The 15,002-nt window shown below is 35.6% G+C and overlaps 3 protein-coding genes across 4 annotated transcripts; 1 reads left to right on the forward strand and 2 right to left on the reverse strand.

The window, feature by feature from the left end:
- The first annotated feature begins 1,253 nt into the window (after nucleotides 1-1,253).
- Nucleotides 1,254-2,851, forward strand: LOC125822326 (uncharacterized). 2 transcript variants are annotated; one of them, XM_049501722.1, is made up of 3 exons: nucleotides 1,254-1,361; nucleotides 1,593-1,668; nucleotides 1,863-2,851. In XM_049501722.1, exons 2-3 carry the CDS (start codon nucleotides 1,632-1,634, stop codon nucleotides 2,813-2,815), a joined length of 990 nt encoding a protein of 329 aa, XP_049357679.1. In that variant the 5' UTR covers nucleotides 1,254-1,361; nucleotides 1,593-1,631; the 3' UTR covers nucleotides 2,816-2,851. The 2 variants fall into 2 exon arrangements, with proteins under 2 accessions (XP_049357679.1, XP_049357678.1); XM_049501721.1 differs by having other exon boundaries at nucleotides 1,268-1,495.
- Nucleotides 2,852-3,374: 523 nt separating this feature from the next.
- Nucleotides 3,375-6,929, reverse strand: LOC125822530 (uncharacterized). Its single transcript, XM_049501937.1, has 3 exons — nucleotides 6,788-6,929; nucleotides 5,752-5,980; nucleotides 3,375-4,370 (listed from the first exon to the last, which is right to left on the reverse strand). The coding sequence occupies exons 2-3, from the start codon at nucleotides 5,903-5,905 to the stop codon at nucleotides 3,571-3,573; spliced, it is 954 nt and encodes a 317-aa protein (XP_049357894.1). The 5' UTR covers nucleotides 5,906-5,980; nucleotides 6,788-6,929; the 3' UTR covers nucleotides 3,375-3,570.
- A 1,477-nt stretch (nucleotides 6,930-8,406) lies between these two features.
- LOC125822573 (uncharacterized) lies at nucleotides 8,407-15,002 on the reverse strand. Its single transcript, XM_049501986.1, has 13 exons — nucleotides 14,822-15,002; nucleotides 14,652-14,734; nucleotides 14,042-14,099; nucleotides 13,668-13,727; nucleotides 12,611-12,740; nucleotides 11,814-12,037; nucleotides 11,619-11,711; nucleotides 11,440-11,511; nucleotides 11,114-11,146; nucleotides 10,241-10,381; nucleotides 9,713-9,769; nucleotides 8,948-9,043; nucleotides 8,407-8,859 (listed from the first exon to the last, which is right to left on the reverse strand). The coding sequence occupies exons 1-13, from the start codon at nucleotides 14,915-14,917 to the stop codon at nucleotides 8,818-8,820; spliced, it is 1,185 nt and encodes a 394-aa protein (XP_049357943.1). The 5' UTR covers nucleotides 14,918-15,002; the 3' UTR covers nucleotides 8,407-8,817.

Consider the following 15,002-nt stretch of genomic DNA (forward strand, 5'->3'; position numbering starts at 1 on the left):
GTGTTACATAATAATTTCCTATTATATGATTAATACTTTAGAAACATTTCTTTTATGAAAATATCAAATTAAAGTGTAAGGAGTCTACAATGTTAAGAGGGGCCTAAAAGATTTTTATTTTTGAACTATTGAAGGGGGACATGTATGTCATTATTTGGCTATACATTAGTACTGTCTGGGGTTGCCTCTGCCAGCATATTTTTCTTATAAAGCACCTCATAAAAATCAACAAAGGTCATAAAAAACAAACATAACATGTTACAGTGTCCCTTACAGATACTCTTTATGTTAACTATGATTAATTAATATAACATGTTGGATCAAAACTTTTAACAATGTAAATGACAATGCTTGGCCTCCCAAATATGGTCCATCATGTTGATTTACAAGAATGTCCTTAAATGTGGTGGTCTTTAGTTTTGCCCATGGGGTAAACGAGGTTAGAACCCTTACATCTCTCGATTTTACTCTCAAAAGCAGGGGTTTTAAGCTCTCTTACACTTTTTATGTCTTCTACACTCGAAATTGAAGCTCGACCCCATGGGCAAAACTTCAAGTTTTGACCTTGAAGGTTGAATTGGGACACCTGGGGATTAAAAGTTTTAAGATCACCTATTTTCCAATAACAAAGTTATTGGACGTAATTTCCAACATGAGTTTTAGGCCCAAAATTAACAAATAATCTTAGAAGGAACAATAACTGCATTTTCTGTAGATGGCTCATGGCTATCTGGACCCAAATTGTAACACTCAGCAAAAATGATCCAACCATGGGCCATATGAAAATTTGTTGGGCCTAAATGAAATATTGAACACTATGGCTCAAATATTGTCCTGATTTTTCTACAAATTATCATGAGTTTAATGTAGTGAGAAAATTTTAATACTACCACCTATTCTTCAGATTATGATATGAGATTCAAAATAAAGTTTCTGGCTAGGATCAAATCATGTAAATGTACTACACCCACGCACATAGTCATGCTACTAACAAGAGAATCTGACACTACTACTTGCCAGTTGCCTCTATATGGAAAAAATGATATACTTTGCCTTACTCCCTTTATCTGAACTGTCAATCCTCATTTCTCTGAACTACTCAACTGGTCAAATCACACTTTTCTTACACCCTTCAACACCCCACCCCCCTAAACCTCCTATCTAAAGAACACAAAAACACTCAACACACTGACACTTCTGAGGTTCTGTTGTGTTTTGTACTGAGATGAAAGGACAAGCTAGCTAGTGTACCCCATGTTCTTGCTGCAGCTGTTACTGAGTCATGTATTTGGTGCCTGCATTTCTCTTTACTAGTGCTACTGTGGCTGATATTTAGCCATTTGTAGGGTGATCCTTTTGAGGTAAGTTATTAGCAAGACTTAAAATAGAAACAACAAGTTTCAACTTCATTTGACATAAGAGAACAAACTAAACACTGCTACTTACCTGAAAAATGTCTGCTACTGTCCAGGACTTTGAGCTTGTGAGAATTCAGGTCATTCACTTAGTTCTCATCAGTTCTCTCATTTTCCACTTAATTAGTTTTCTCATTAGCCTTCTTTAACTACTGCTTTGTATTTTTTTGTTTACAGACTTGTGTTCTTAAAGTTCAGATCAACTGTCATGGATGCATGCAGAAGGTGAAGAAACTGCTTAAAAGAATTGAAGGTACTCTCATTTTTCACTTACTATAAGTTACACTAGTAGCATCTACCACCTTTTCTCCAACATGCACACCAGGAAAAATTAAAAGAGAGGGTGAGCAAAAATTATTGCTTTGGCAGATCTTAACAAAAGAACAGAGGAAGTTCATACTTTAGAATAAAGATTATTTACATTATGGACAAAACATTTGGTTTCAGGGGTTTATCAAGTGAAAATGGATGTGGATGAACAAGTGGTCATAGTATCTGGGAATGTGGACTCAGCAACACTGATCAAGAAGCTAAACAAATCTGGAAAACATGCAGAGCTTTTATCAGAAAACCCAATGGAAAACCAAGAAACAGAACTACTCTACAAGTGGTTAAATGATGACTTTCACCAAAACCAGGGAGGTCTAAGCTGGTGTGACGATGAGAAGACTCAAAACAGAGAACTCCTTAACTGGCTCAATAATACCAAGCATCAAAACCAAATGCACAGCTTGTACAATTCTCTTGGAGCCTCCAAGAGACGGCCTATGTGTTCCCCTATTGAACGAGGCTTCGATCACTGGGGCAACAAACAGTTTTTGGACCAGAGTATTGGAATTGACTCTCTCTCAGGTGAAGCAAATCGGAACCTTTTTGCACTAGGAAACATGGATTATCCATATAATGTTCAGGAAGAAAGCATCATTAACAATGCAGATTTCGGAAGAACTTCTGCATTTGGATATCTCCAAAGTCTACAAGGTAGAAGAAATTCAATGGTTGATTTTCAAGGTCTCCGAGACAGTAATCCTAGTTTTGCTCCAAACCAAGGTCTCAGAAGTATTAATTCCTGTTTTGCTAATTGGGGAAGTGAAGAACCAGGTCTACAGAACTTGCACACTGCTCAAGGGGAATATGGATATCAACCAAGGCCATTCAGTGAGATGAATGACATGCAAGCTTTCCATTACAAACATCCATCTTCAACAATGAACTCTTTTTTTGATTACCCTCCAACAATGATGAACTCTTACAGGCAGAATAGCCATGACAATGGCATTGGCAACATCATCAATGATATTTACACATATCAACCAGGAAGGATTCTCAATCAGACACCCTATGGTGTCTTCCCACCCAACATCAGCCATTCTTGGAACATGAATAACTATAACAATTGAGAGACTTACCATCCGTACCTATATATATAGATTAGATTTCAGTTTTCACATATAAACAACTATGGTTTCTTTTGTCCTTTCTTGTTTGGAGTAATTTCATTTTTATACATTGATGGTGTTAATCTTTGTGAACACTATCCTAGTATTATACACTATTGTAATAACCTAATAGGCAACATGCTTTATTTGCCAAGCTACTACAAGTAATTTCACATTTATACATTGACGGTGTAAAACTTTGTTAATACTATCCTAGTATTATAAACTATTGTAATAACCTAATAGGCAACATGCTTTATTTGCCAAGCTACTACAAGTCCACCGTTTATGCATTCAAATGTTGTAGTGATACTCCCTAATTTCAGACATAGGCAAAACCCCAGTGAAAGGCAACTGTTTAGCCTTTATTCCTGTTAGCTGCTTTGCAATATAGAGAAATCACAGTTGCAGTAAACAAGCATTAATGTGAAACTCTAAAAGTAGGTATAGAGCAATTAACTTATCTCAAAGTGTTAGTTATGAAATCCGAGTTCCCATTCAGCAGTAAGAATAAGTAATCTAAGTAAATGGTCTACATAAAGCAATCATGAGGAATTTACAGAAAGCAGTAAGCAATTCCATCAACAGCTGCCACATCTTCTTCTTGAAATGAATTATCTCTCATCCAATAGTTAAAGAAACTTGGAATCAGCCACTAAGAAATAAATCTATTGGTACAATGTTTAAATGCAAAAAAGAAAGGTGTCACCATGAAGCTATCGTTTCCGTGCTTTCCTACGCCTAGATTCTGTTTTCTGCCATTTCTTTCTACGTACCAATTTGCTCTTTGGTTTCAGTTTTATTTCAGGAGAGAACTCAAAGTTCGGATCTCTCATACGAGTTTGTATGTCTTTGAAGAACTGCATATTCAATTTCTTAGGTCCTCCCTGTCTCAACTCAGCATATTCTGGTCCCGAAATGATGTTCTCAAAAGCACCAATCAGAATGTCCAAATCACTCATAACCTCCCAAACATTGATGTAACGCCCATCCGGTCCCTTTTTCAACTTCTTAAGGGCATTTTCCACAGCAATTTTTCTAGCTTGCTTTCCCGGAGATAACTCTTCAGGTTCCTGCTCAGATTTCAAGGCTTCAGAGAGTGTTCTATATTTAGGTTTTTCCTCAAACTCAAACAGTTTATCAATGTAACTATCACTCTTTATGTTTGGGTATGGTTCAGTCGGAATATCATCATCATCATCTCCCTCACTACCAGTCCATAATGTCTTCTCATCATCACTATCAGACCACAGACTTCTCAGTTCGTCACTATCATCTGCATCAATAGGACCATCTTGCGCTTTTGCTCGTTGTTTGGCTTTCCTAATCTCTTTTCTGAGACGGCTATGACTATCACCTTTATCAGAGTCACTTTCATCTTCACTTGCTGTCCATAGACGGCTCTCTTCATCATCCATTTGTTTTGCCCAGGCTTTCTTAAACTCATCTGGTTTAGGTATACCACCACCAAATAGATCATAGTTGGAACGTCTGTTACGTGCATATGATCTCAACACTGCATCAATTATAGAACCTCTTGAATTTTGTTTGCAAGTTATTATACTTGCAAGAAGAAGAAAAGCCAAAATGCTATGTGCAGAAAGTACTCCGTATTACAGTATTAAAACTAGATGCCTTGACTTGTGGCCTATATCAAGAAGTTATATGCATATCAAGTCCAGGGACTAAATTATAAAATATTGTGGCCACTTCAAGGAATGGTGAATTTTAAAAATTGGATGAAATTTCAAGGAAAAAAGAGGCCAAATCATGTAGCACAAGCACTAAAATATTCTATCGATGTATAACAAACCTACAGAACTAAACTTTAACAAAAAACTTCCAAATTTATATGGTTTAGTTTCATTCAAAGAACAGAAGAAACAACTTCAAGAAACAATCAGACTGCCAACTGAAAAGCACTAACGAAAAGAGAAGTGTTCAAGTACTGGGCAGACACATAAAAGTAAGTAAATTTTAAGGCGAGCTGAAATTTATCAACAGGTGAAGTACGGATTGCCTAAAAGATAACAATAACGGAAACACAGCCCTAAGATTCTTAGATAACTATAGAAACGTTAGAATTTAAGGGTCCTTTTTTAACTGAACATGTGATTATCATCAGCAAATCTCAATTGATAGAGTATCTGCAAAATCCCGTCACAAGAAAGGCATGCAAATTTGTTTCAGGAAAATTATCTTGAAAGCAGAGGTGTGATAAGACTTCTTCATGACTATTCAATTGAAATATGCTAATTCATACTTCACCTGTTGATAAATTGCAGAGGTGAGCTGCATTTTGATTTCCAATCGTAGTAATTTCTCCTTTAATGGTATTAGCAAAGAAGTTTGAGGACAGGAAAATTATCTTGATTTCCTAACACATACATGTAGCAGACTCGTTGAAAGAAAAAAAAGTTCAGAAGAATTCTGAAAGGCAAAACACAAATTCTTGTCCAGGAACATGGTTCAACAGCAGAGGCACAAGTAGTAGCACTTAAGAAGAAAAATATTGAGGTAGAAACATATGTGTGTTGTAAAAATATTCACTAGGCGACTCGATGCTAGGTTAAAACTGATTCACTTGATAGGAGATTATACACACTGTCCTACAACTGAGCAACCCTTATTCAGAATCTGTCCTTGGACTGCCTTGGAGCAGTCGAGGGTTTTTAATATTTCAATGAGAACTCCCACTAACAGATTGTCCACGTGAAAAGAAACCTCATCTCCATCACTTATAATACTCTTGAATGTCCAAACCGGTGCCTTACAATTTACAAACACCAGCAATATATAACAGGGGGGGGGGGGGGGGGGGGGGGGGGGGGGGGGGGAATCAGCTTTGAGCTCTATCACTTTTACCAATTAGGTTGACAGGTGTGCAGAGAACTAACCTTGCAATTGGAGCATAGGATAAAAATAGCCATGGGGTACAGTGTGTGGATGAGACTGGAATGTCCCGGGTAAGATTGGTGGTTGTAATTTGACTCCAGTAATTGATCTACACATGCAGGAAACCATACAGAGACGAGAAAACCTTTGAGCCATTTCCCCGATTTGTGCAGAGAAAAAAACATACAACTCAACCTCAACTCCGCATCAGCTTCTTTAAAGGAGAAATAACTACAATTGGAAATCAAAATATTCATTATTATTTGGAAAAAAAGAGAGGAAATTAAGTAGAAATTATTACATAGTTGATAGTACCTGTCCTCAAACTTCTATGCTAATACCATTATGTCCATTATTGGACTCAGGATTTAAGCTGTCAGAACATATAAACTCTTTGGTTCAAGAACTACATGGGCACCCACCACTTACACTCATAGACATCTCACCACAAGGTTGACACTTGACTATATGCAATTAAAATGAAAAGCTTGTCTACCCTGACAGTGTGTTCAACATCAACATAAAGGTACTCATTACTGAGATTAAACAACTTAAGAGTAAATAAACTAAATTAACCTTCAAGACAAGCTTTGAGAGTCTCAATGAACTTGGAAAAGTTCTATCTTTTCAAGGGCCTTGAACACATCCTCTGTACTAATCGTTTGCTCCTACACTCCTTGAGTATATCATTTCCACAGCAACTACCTAACAGAAAAGTTTCAAAACAATGAGCGAATTGAATGAAATGAAACATCTGAATTTTTTTTGGAAAGACAACTAGTAATTAATTCTGTTTCTGAAATAAAATTTTCTATAACCGAATGAAAAATGTAATTTTCGCTCAAGTTCAACAATCAGTTAATTTATTCACTTCAAAAAGCTAATCTACGCAACCAATTACTTAGGTTTAAATTTGGATTTCATCATATAATCTTCTTCATGTTTTTTTATTTCATCATATAATCAGCAAAAGCAACAGACCCGATAAAAATGAACATTTGTGCAGCAACAATTATTGAGCAAACAAAGTAGGAAAACCTGAACGAAAGCTCCAATGGACCTTATAATCCTTGTTTCGCCGGAAAAGAACTAACCGGCGGACGGGCCGTAAGAGAATGAGTAAAAGAGTGAGGGAAACAAAAATAAGCAAATTCTCCTATGAAAGAAACCCAAATCCCGCTCTCAACATATATACTCCACCGGTACCAATTTAACTTCCCTCCTATCTCGTTTCGATGGACTTAAAAAAATAATTTTTAAATAAAAAATAAATAACTTTTAAGTTAAAAAAAAAGAGAGTAAGGGACTCCCTTATATCCTATTTGGATTGGCTTGAAAAAAATATTTTTAAATAAAAAAAAATGACTTTTAAGTCAAAAAATAAAAAAGTAGGGGAGATCTACTTTTGATTTTTAAACTAATAAAATTACTCGCGCTTCGCGCGGGATTTAATATCATAAAATTTATAAAATAATACTTAAAACCTATCGGGCATTAAAACTAAACACTATATTATCTTATATACAAGATTACGTAGTAACAAACATTAATAATGTAAAGGAAAATGAAATTTATTACATCTTATATATTTAATTGTGAAGAAAAAGAAGAAGAGGAGGAGGTTTAGAATTTCCGTTGTGTTAAAATGAAAGGAAATCTCTCTATTTATAAACAACAAAGGGTAGTGTGAACAAATAAATAGGGGACTCCCTTATACCCCATTTGGATTGGCTTTAAAAAAATGACTTTTAAGTCAAAAAAATAAAAAGTAGGGGAGACCTACTTTTGATTTTTATCTTACTTAAATTATTTTAAACTTATTTTAAGTTATGTTTAACCTTGTCAAACACTTCCTAACTTATTTGAAATCATTTTTACTTAATTAAAATTATTTTTATATTTGTCAAACACCTCTAGAAGTAATAAATTGGCTTAAAAATAGGATTGATCAACTTTTAAACCAATTCAAACACCAGTATGACTAACCACTGACTTTAAATTTTTTAATTTTATGATATTATAGATGTGTGGGGTGATTTTCTCTATTATTAATTAAATTGAAATAAGCATGTACTTTATAAATTTTTATGGTCTTAACTATTTTAGACATGTTGAAATTGAAAACTAACTAAACATAAAAAAAATAAGAAAAAGTTTGGGATATGTTAAAAAAAATAGTCACTTGAGACGGAAGACTATGCTTCTACTTTTGGGTGCACAACCTTTACAGAATATAATTTTTTTCTTTTAAAGTTAAGATACATCACTTTGATAAATCTATTTACAAAAAAATGCACGACTTATATTTATTTGATATAAATAAATACTGATTGCAAGTAAGTTTAAATGTAACTCCCTTCTGTTTTTTCCTCAAATGCCATCTCCCTTGGCGTTCCATGATATGGCCAAGTCTTTTCTACTATTGCTGCGTACCTAAAATATGTTATACAAGTAAAAGACAAGCAACGAGCAAATTCACTGCTTACTGGGCAGGCATTTTCTACTATTATTCCGTGCCTCAAAAAATGTTATACAAGTAAAGACAAGAGACAAGCAAACTCACTGCTCCCCAATTGAAGATTAAATGGAACACATGAACAAATAGCTCAGAAATGCCAGACATGAAAGATGAGTTATGGGATTTAGCAGCTTAGGCAATTCCCGGAACAGAGTTCTAATACTCATTACATGCTCATCTTGGACATGTGAAAAACGAGTAGCTGCCCTTTCCAGTTGTCATAGTTGTATAAAGATTAATAGTTACATGATTCTCTAATGATAAGTTTACACAAGGCGAAAGTAATGTCCTTCAGTGATCAGCATAATAGTTACTTTGATATGATGTAGCATAGGGACTTCTATAAAGCATCAAAACACCACTTTCTGATGCAACGTTTGACTTCATATATGCATGCACCATTCATGTTAATTGAGCTGTCACATAAGTGGAAGGTGCTAGCCTATCAGATCAGAATCTTTCAACAGCAGCTCTCTGAAATCATGATATATCACTATTGACAAACAGCTGATTACATTTGGATCATGTCTCATATTCATGTTGCTTGTGTTCAGTGATCTGGATCGTCTAGAATCTCCACCACTGGAGCAAACTGCAGAAGTTGAAAGACCTAATGAGAAGGAAGAAGCCAAAAATAATTTTTAAAAAAAACAGTGAATCAGCATCTGATTTTTCCAAACCTCATCATCTTCTTCAAGATGCATACCATCAACTGAACTATTCGGCTGGAAGTCCCATCCAAGAGTCCGCTCAAGCAGTTCTCTCAGTTTTCTAGTCTATCATTCAACAAAGAAGAAAAACCCACCAATTTGAAATCTGTTCAAGATAGGGAATTGAAAAGAAAAGCTCATTTACTTGCATTTCAAGCAATTGTTCAGTGAATCTGGAGTTGCACGTCTAAAGGAACAGAAGGTGGATTATACTTGCCATGATCTAGTAACTCAAGCAGATTATTAAGAAAACAATGTCAAAACAGTACCATGAATGCTTAAGAATAACAGTGCATAAGAGATTTTTATAGAATACTTACAATAAATGCACATGGACTGCACATATATTTTCATTTTATATACTACATAGGAATAAATACAACCATCTAAAGGGAAAAGGACAAAATTAAATGTTGATTATCCTTCCTAGTGATGAAAAATTGAGGTATGAAGTTGACATCCCGTTTGCCTATTTGACAAAGAAGTAAATCCACTTTAAGATAGTAGACTAAATTCACTAGTTGATTCCACTGGAAACATGGTCATAACAGGACAGATAAAGACTCTCATTTGAGTTGAGAGTAATCTTTGCAGAAAGACTACTGCAAGAAACTACGATGCGGCAGTTCATTATAAGGAATGCTTCTGACGCTATTCACTGGCGTTTGTGTTACGAAAATACATCCTAAATTAATTTCAAAGAATCAAAAGGAATCAAACAGTCTGGAGGCATACCCAAGTCAGGAGGTCTCCGTCCACCACGGGAGCATCAAGCACCAATGAGAAGAAATCCTGCAACCAATTGTAAAGATGGCTCAATAAGATACATACTATCGTAATCAAGAAATATACTATCACAAGTAAAACCCTCCTTAGCCAGATTTCTTGGTAGTGTGAGTGCTTGACAAGTCATAGTGAAATGCTTACAAGCTACCAACAGTATGACAGCAGTCAATAAAGTGGAAATTGAAAACCCTGAGAGACTAGGGTTCAAATCCCATCAGAGGCAAAAAATGATAGACGACTTTTCCCATGTTCCCAAGCCTTGGTGGGAAGCCTGTGCTGCTGGTCCCTTTTGGAATAGTCGAGATGCACAAGCAGGCATGGACATCACATTCCCCCGTTAAAAACAACATTTCTAAGATGTGTCGAATAGTTTTTACATCTAGGGAGCATGTCAGTTTCGAAACAAACCAGGGAGTTATATTAAGATCGTTTACCTACACTCTAGTAGCACACACTGCTATGTGAACTAGATTTTACCTTACAAAGGTGGCGCAGGAAGTTATCAGCAGACAACAAGGACTCGTCCAACGATGTCGTTGCACCCTTCTCTGCCCTGCTAGTATCCTTACTATCCTTTTGAAATCCAATTTTCAACTGATAATATATTGCTTTGATGAACTGATGATAAATACAGATTGCAAGAGTCAGTATGTATGAATCTAAAAGGATGAAAAAAATCAAAATAAATCCAAGGAATCTTTATCATACTGAAATATATAAAATATGGAGCTGCATGAAAAAGTAATAGCGTCTACACCACCAAGTGCATTCTCAATCCACACGTTCATCTCATCAAAGGAATAGTGATTGTGAGAGATAAATTATACACCGAATATTCTTCACCCCAAATACTAGAAAAGCAGGGTACCATAATTCACCCAATAAAATGCAGCACCACATTGTTATTGATGCTAAATACAAAGTTTAACACAATGGAACCACACGTTCACTGTGTTCTTTTACCCAACTTCACACCAAGAAGCATAGTACCATACCATTGGCCACACTTATTCTCATTGTTCATTAACCAGAGTAAAAAGATCACATCACTCATAAGCCCTGCATTGCTTAGAATGCCTCTACAATAAGATCACTCTTACGAGGGACTTCTTATAAAGCAAAACAAAATAAATCCTTATAGACATACTGGATTTCTCGTTTTCACTGTCCATATTAACTGATAGGATTTCTCATTTTCATCTTATGTTGGACAGAGTTGTGGAAATGCAATGATAAAATTGTTGTATTATTCCATAGGCCCAGGCTTCCGGCCACAGAGCTGGAAGTTACATATGTTTCTATAAGACAGCATGCACTGAAAGGATATGTTCTTTGAAACTTGAAAGTTACCTTGGTGAATAGCTGAGTCCTTGTGTGGAGAGGCTGCAAAGAAATTAATGGTCAGACTAGACACAAACTTGACATTAAAATAGACCTAGGATTATGTAGGTTGTTAAAAAAATCCACTGGGCATGGAAATTATAGTCAAAAGCAACTTAAGACTTTTAAGATTTATCTGAAAGCATAAGTAGTATCAATATTGATCACAAGAAAAGAGAGAGAGAGAGAGAGAGAGGGTGTGCTGTATTATCTAGGTCCCTATTGCATCTGGAAATGTCGGTAGAGAGGAAGATTTTCCTAGCAACATACAAGCAGAGAGATTGATGTATACTTACAGCTTCTGTACAGCCAAGTAATAGGCTGACTAAAAGTTTCCACTGCAGAAAAGCTTCAAGTGATTGTCCCATCTGTAAATTGTTCACATATTTAACTTCAACAACTGTCTTCTCAATTAAGTTGGTTCATCACATAAAGAACTAAAGAGCAAAGAAAAGAAGAAACTGCTGGCTGATACCAGAAATGCTACAAAGGCAAATTGTAGTTCTCCCAGAAGTGAATCTTCTGAACCACCATATTGCTTCGTCAGAATGGTCTCCAATATGTGTGTCTGCATTGAAGGTAAAATCTAAAGTTATTCTCAAAAGCAAAAGAAAAGAAAAATAGAAAGACTAGTCATTTTATAGAAACTGCACAGATTTAAGCCAAATACCTTGTCAAGATTCATGTTAGTAAGATCTTGTCCTGAAACTCCCTTTAGCTTGATAACACGAGGAATTGAGGTGTAATAACAACCGTTACTTGGTGACTTCTTATCAGGCTTCGAGAACTTGCTATTTTTCAACTGCTCAGCCAAGACTTTCTCCATGGCTGTCTTATGAACATTCCCAACCATTTCAGATTCAGAAATAATTGTGATTTCTCCTCCAATAGGTTCTGCCAAATGATGAAGCTGGTGAAGGGAATAGCAAAAGGATAACAAGACAGAGCAATGATCACACACACAAGAGTAACTCATGTTTTGATTTACTCAGAGAGAGATAAGTCGATAACCCATTATCTATGACATGAAACTCACTAGCTGAACCAATTCCATTGAGCTGGTCAAAGAGACCAAAGGCTCACAATTAACAATCGCAAAAGAAAAAAAAGGGTTCACAATAAGGTTGTTTATTTTAATATGTATCATTGTCTCACGATAAGAGGGATTGAGAAATCATGTGATAATTAATGGGTTTAATTATGCTATCACGTTACCAATGGGATACCTACGCCAGTAGGCGCACAACTAATGGGATTAAGTGTCATCATATATCAGGCACCATCTAATTGCAAAAAACACAAGGGTTGAGAGACATTGCTCCTAAATATTCTCAAACTTGCTACCTCTTTATGCTGATAACTCTTTTATAATCAACTCAACCAAGGATTCTACATCTTTGGCTCAGATGCTGCCCTCAGTTCTCATCGTCAAAACACTAAGAGACAATGTGAAAGCAACGTACTTACCAATACTTTCAATGGTACTCTTCGTAATAAAGTTAGATAAGCGCTTCCAATCTCCGTACTGATCCAATGCATAAGGGCCAAGTTGTCTGTCAAACTCCAATTTTTTCACCGCTTGAGCATATCTCTCTCCCTTCAAATAAACCGGAAATAATCATTTTTTGAAAAGGAAACAAGTCTTCTAAAGCAATAAAAATGTGCACCATAGATATGTTTAAGAATAATGTTGCATATGAAAACCAGTTCACAGTCACAGAGAACTCCGATTAACTAATACACAGAAAATCATAGTTCACCAGTGTAGTAGACAAGCTGAAGCTCAACAGGCATAGAGATCATACATAGATGACACCAAATGAATTATTGTCCGACTTATCTAAGGACATGTAACTAAATGGAAGAGCTCACCTTGCACTACAGCATCAATTATCCAGTCAAACAAGTCCGTAATTAGTCCTTTACTAATTTCATAAAAAAAAACTAGTCCCTTATTAATGAGTTGTTCTCTTATCATCAAAATCATGTCAGAAAAAGATTTTTTCTATGGAAAATATAAATTAATATGCAAGTGAAATTATATGTGCATCTAAGTTCATCTAATTGAGTAGGATGAACTAATGGACAACATGCTCTCTAAGACTAACAGAGGTAGAAACCAGCTAACAGATTCCATCCTTCTCAAGTCGTCTCCAAGTTTTTGCACCGAGGTAGGAATGGGAAAGTACTAGTATTTCTTAATTCTGAAGGTCAATTCTTTAATTTAGACAGTAATCTTCATCAATTTATTTGCTTTCATAACCATGGAAACAATTACATTACCTTTATCTAGCAAAGAAAGTAACCATGGAAATAATTCCAATAACATCCAAAATATTCGAGAAAAGATGAAGTATTGTACTGGTAATAAGATTGGGCTCTACCTTACTAGCTAACATGTTATGGGCTAGCTTTTAACATGCTGGATCAGAGCAGATTTCTCTGCACACATAACCAATCACCAACAAGGGAAAAAAAAGAAAAGAGAGAAAGGGGAGTAATAAATTTTTTTAGGGGAACTCACCTCTTCTTCGGATAATTTGACAAATCGCTCATCCTTTGAATCCCATTTCTTAACAATTACCTGCTCAATTATCATTGGAAGACAGGTTAAGTTTCCCAACATACTTTGACATAAAAGAAAAGAAGACACATTTAGTACATCAATGACAAGTGAACAATTGTTCAAACATGGAAAAAAAGCAATCAACAAAAAAAAGCAAGAGATTAGCATATAAAGAATCTATGATAATATAATTGTATCTGTGTCTATGCTTTGGCAACATAAAACTGTACAAACACTATCTAGCTATCAACATTAGAAGAGATCAGAACAATTATAAACATGAGTGGATCAACAAATAAATGCAGAATTGGCAAATGAGATTTTTTGTTAACCTCTGAAGGGCTCGCCTCAACGAAAAAACCAACTATTGGTGAGAACTCATTCCCTTCTCTGCACCCAGAAGAAGAAAAGACAACATTAGTGACTAATCATATCGTTTTCTATGAAGGGAAAGAAACCAAAGAGCAACAAACAACAGCAAAAAAGAATAATACGGTACACTAAATTAAAAGGTCTGGCAACAGAACAGGATTCTTACAACACAAATGAATGATAAACTGTTGGGAGAAGGTCAGTGACGCCCATTCACTTGAAACAAGAAGAATTTAATTTGAGCTTTCTAGGTCTAAACTCTATACTTATGATATTGAAATGAGTAGCCTATATCAGTAAAAAGGTTAAGCGACATAAACGGGTTCTTATGCAACAAACAGGAACCTAAATTGCTAACAGGAAAGTCACTGCTGCATTCACTAGAAACAACAAACTGGAGTACATAATTTGACGTTTCTAATGTATGATCATATTTCCAGCACTTTTAACTTATAATTAAGTACTTCGAAACCACTATTTCAGGATGAATACTCCACAACCCTAGAGCTAGAAGCTTGATTAGTTCCTGAAGAAAACGATAAGCAATGGGATTCAAGCTACAAAAAGCACCTGTTGGATGAACTGTAATAGATGAAATGGACGCCAGGAGGAATCATCTTCACACCTTTGAAATTAGGCCCAGAGAAAAACATCTACAAATAACGAACTACTTCAAATTAAAACGAAATCAATCAATTGGAAAAATTGAACAGCAAATTATTCTAAAAATTAAAACAGACCTGGGTATCAATACCGATGAGGGTATTCTGAGGAACATCAAGAAGTAGCAAGGTAGCGCCATGCTTCACTAACTCTAATGCTGCTTCAGCTTCCATTTTTTTTCGCTGTCTGTGAACTCTCCAAAATATTATCTTTGTTGTTACTGGAACGGGCTTTCCCGCGATCCCAGCTTCCAGAAAC

Source organism: Solanum verrucosum, unplaced genomic scaffold, assembly GCF_900185275.1.
Source record: "Solanum verrucosum unplaced genomic scaffold, falcon-dt-bn FXZP01000103.1, whole genome shotgun sequence".
NCBI lineage: Eukaryota > Viridiplantae > Streptophyta > Magnoliopsida > Solanales > Solanaceae > Solanum > Solanum verrucosum.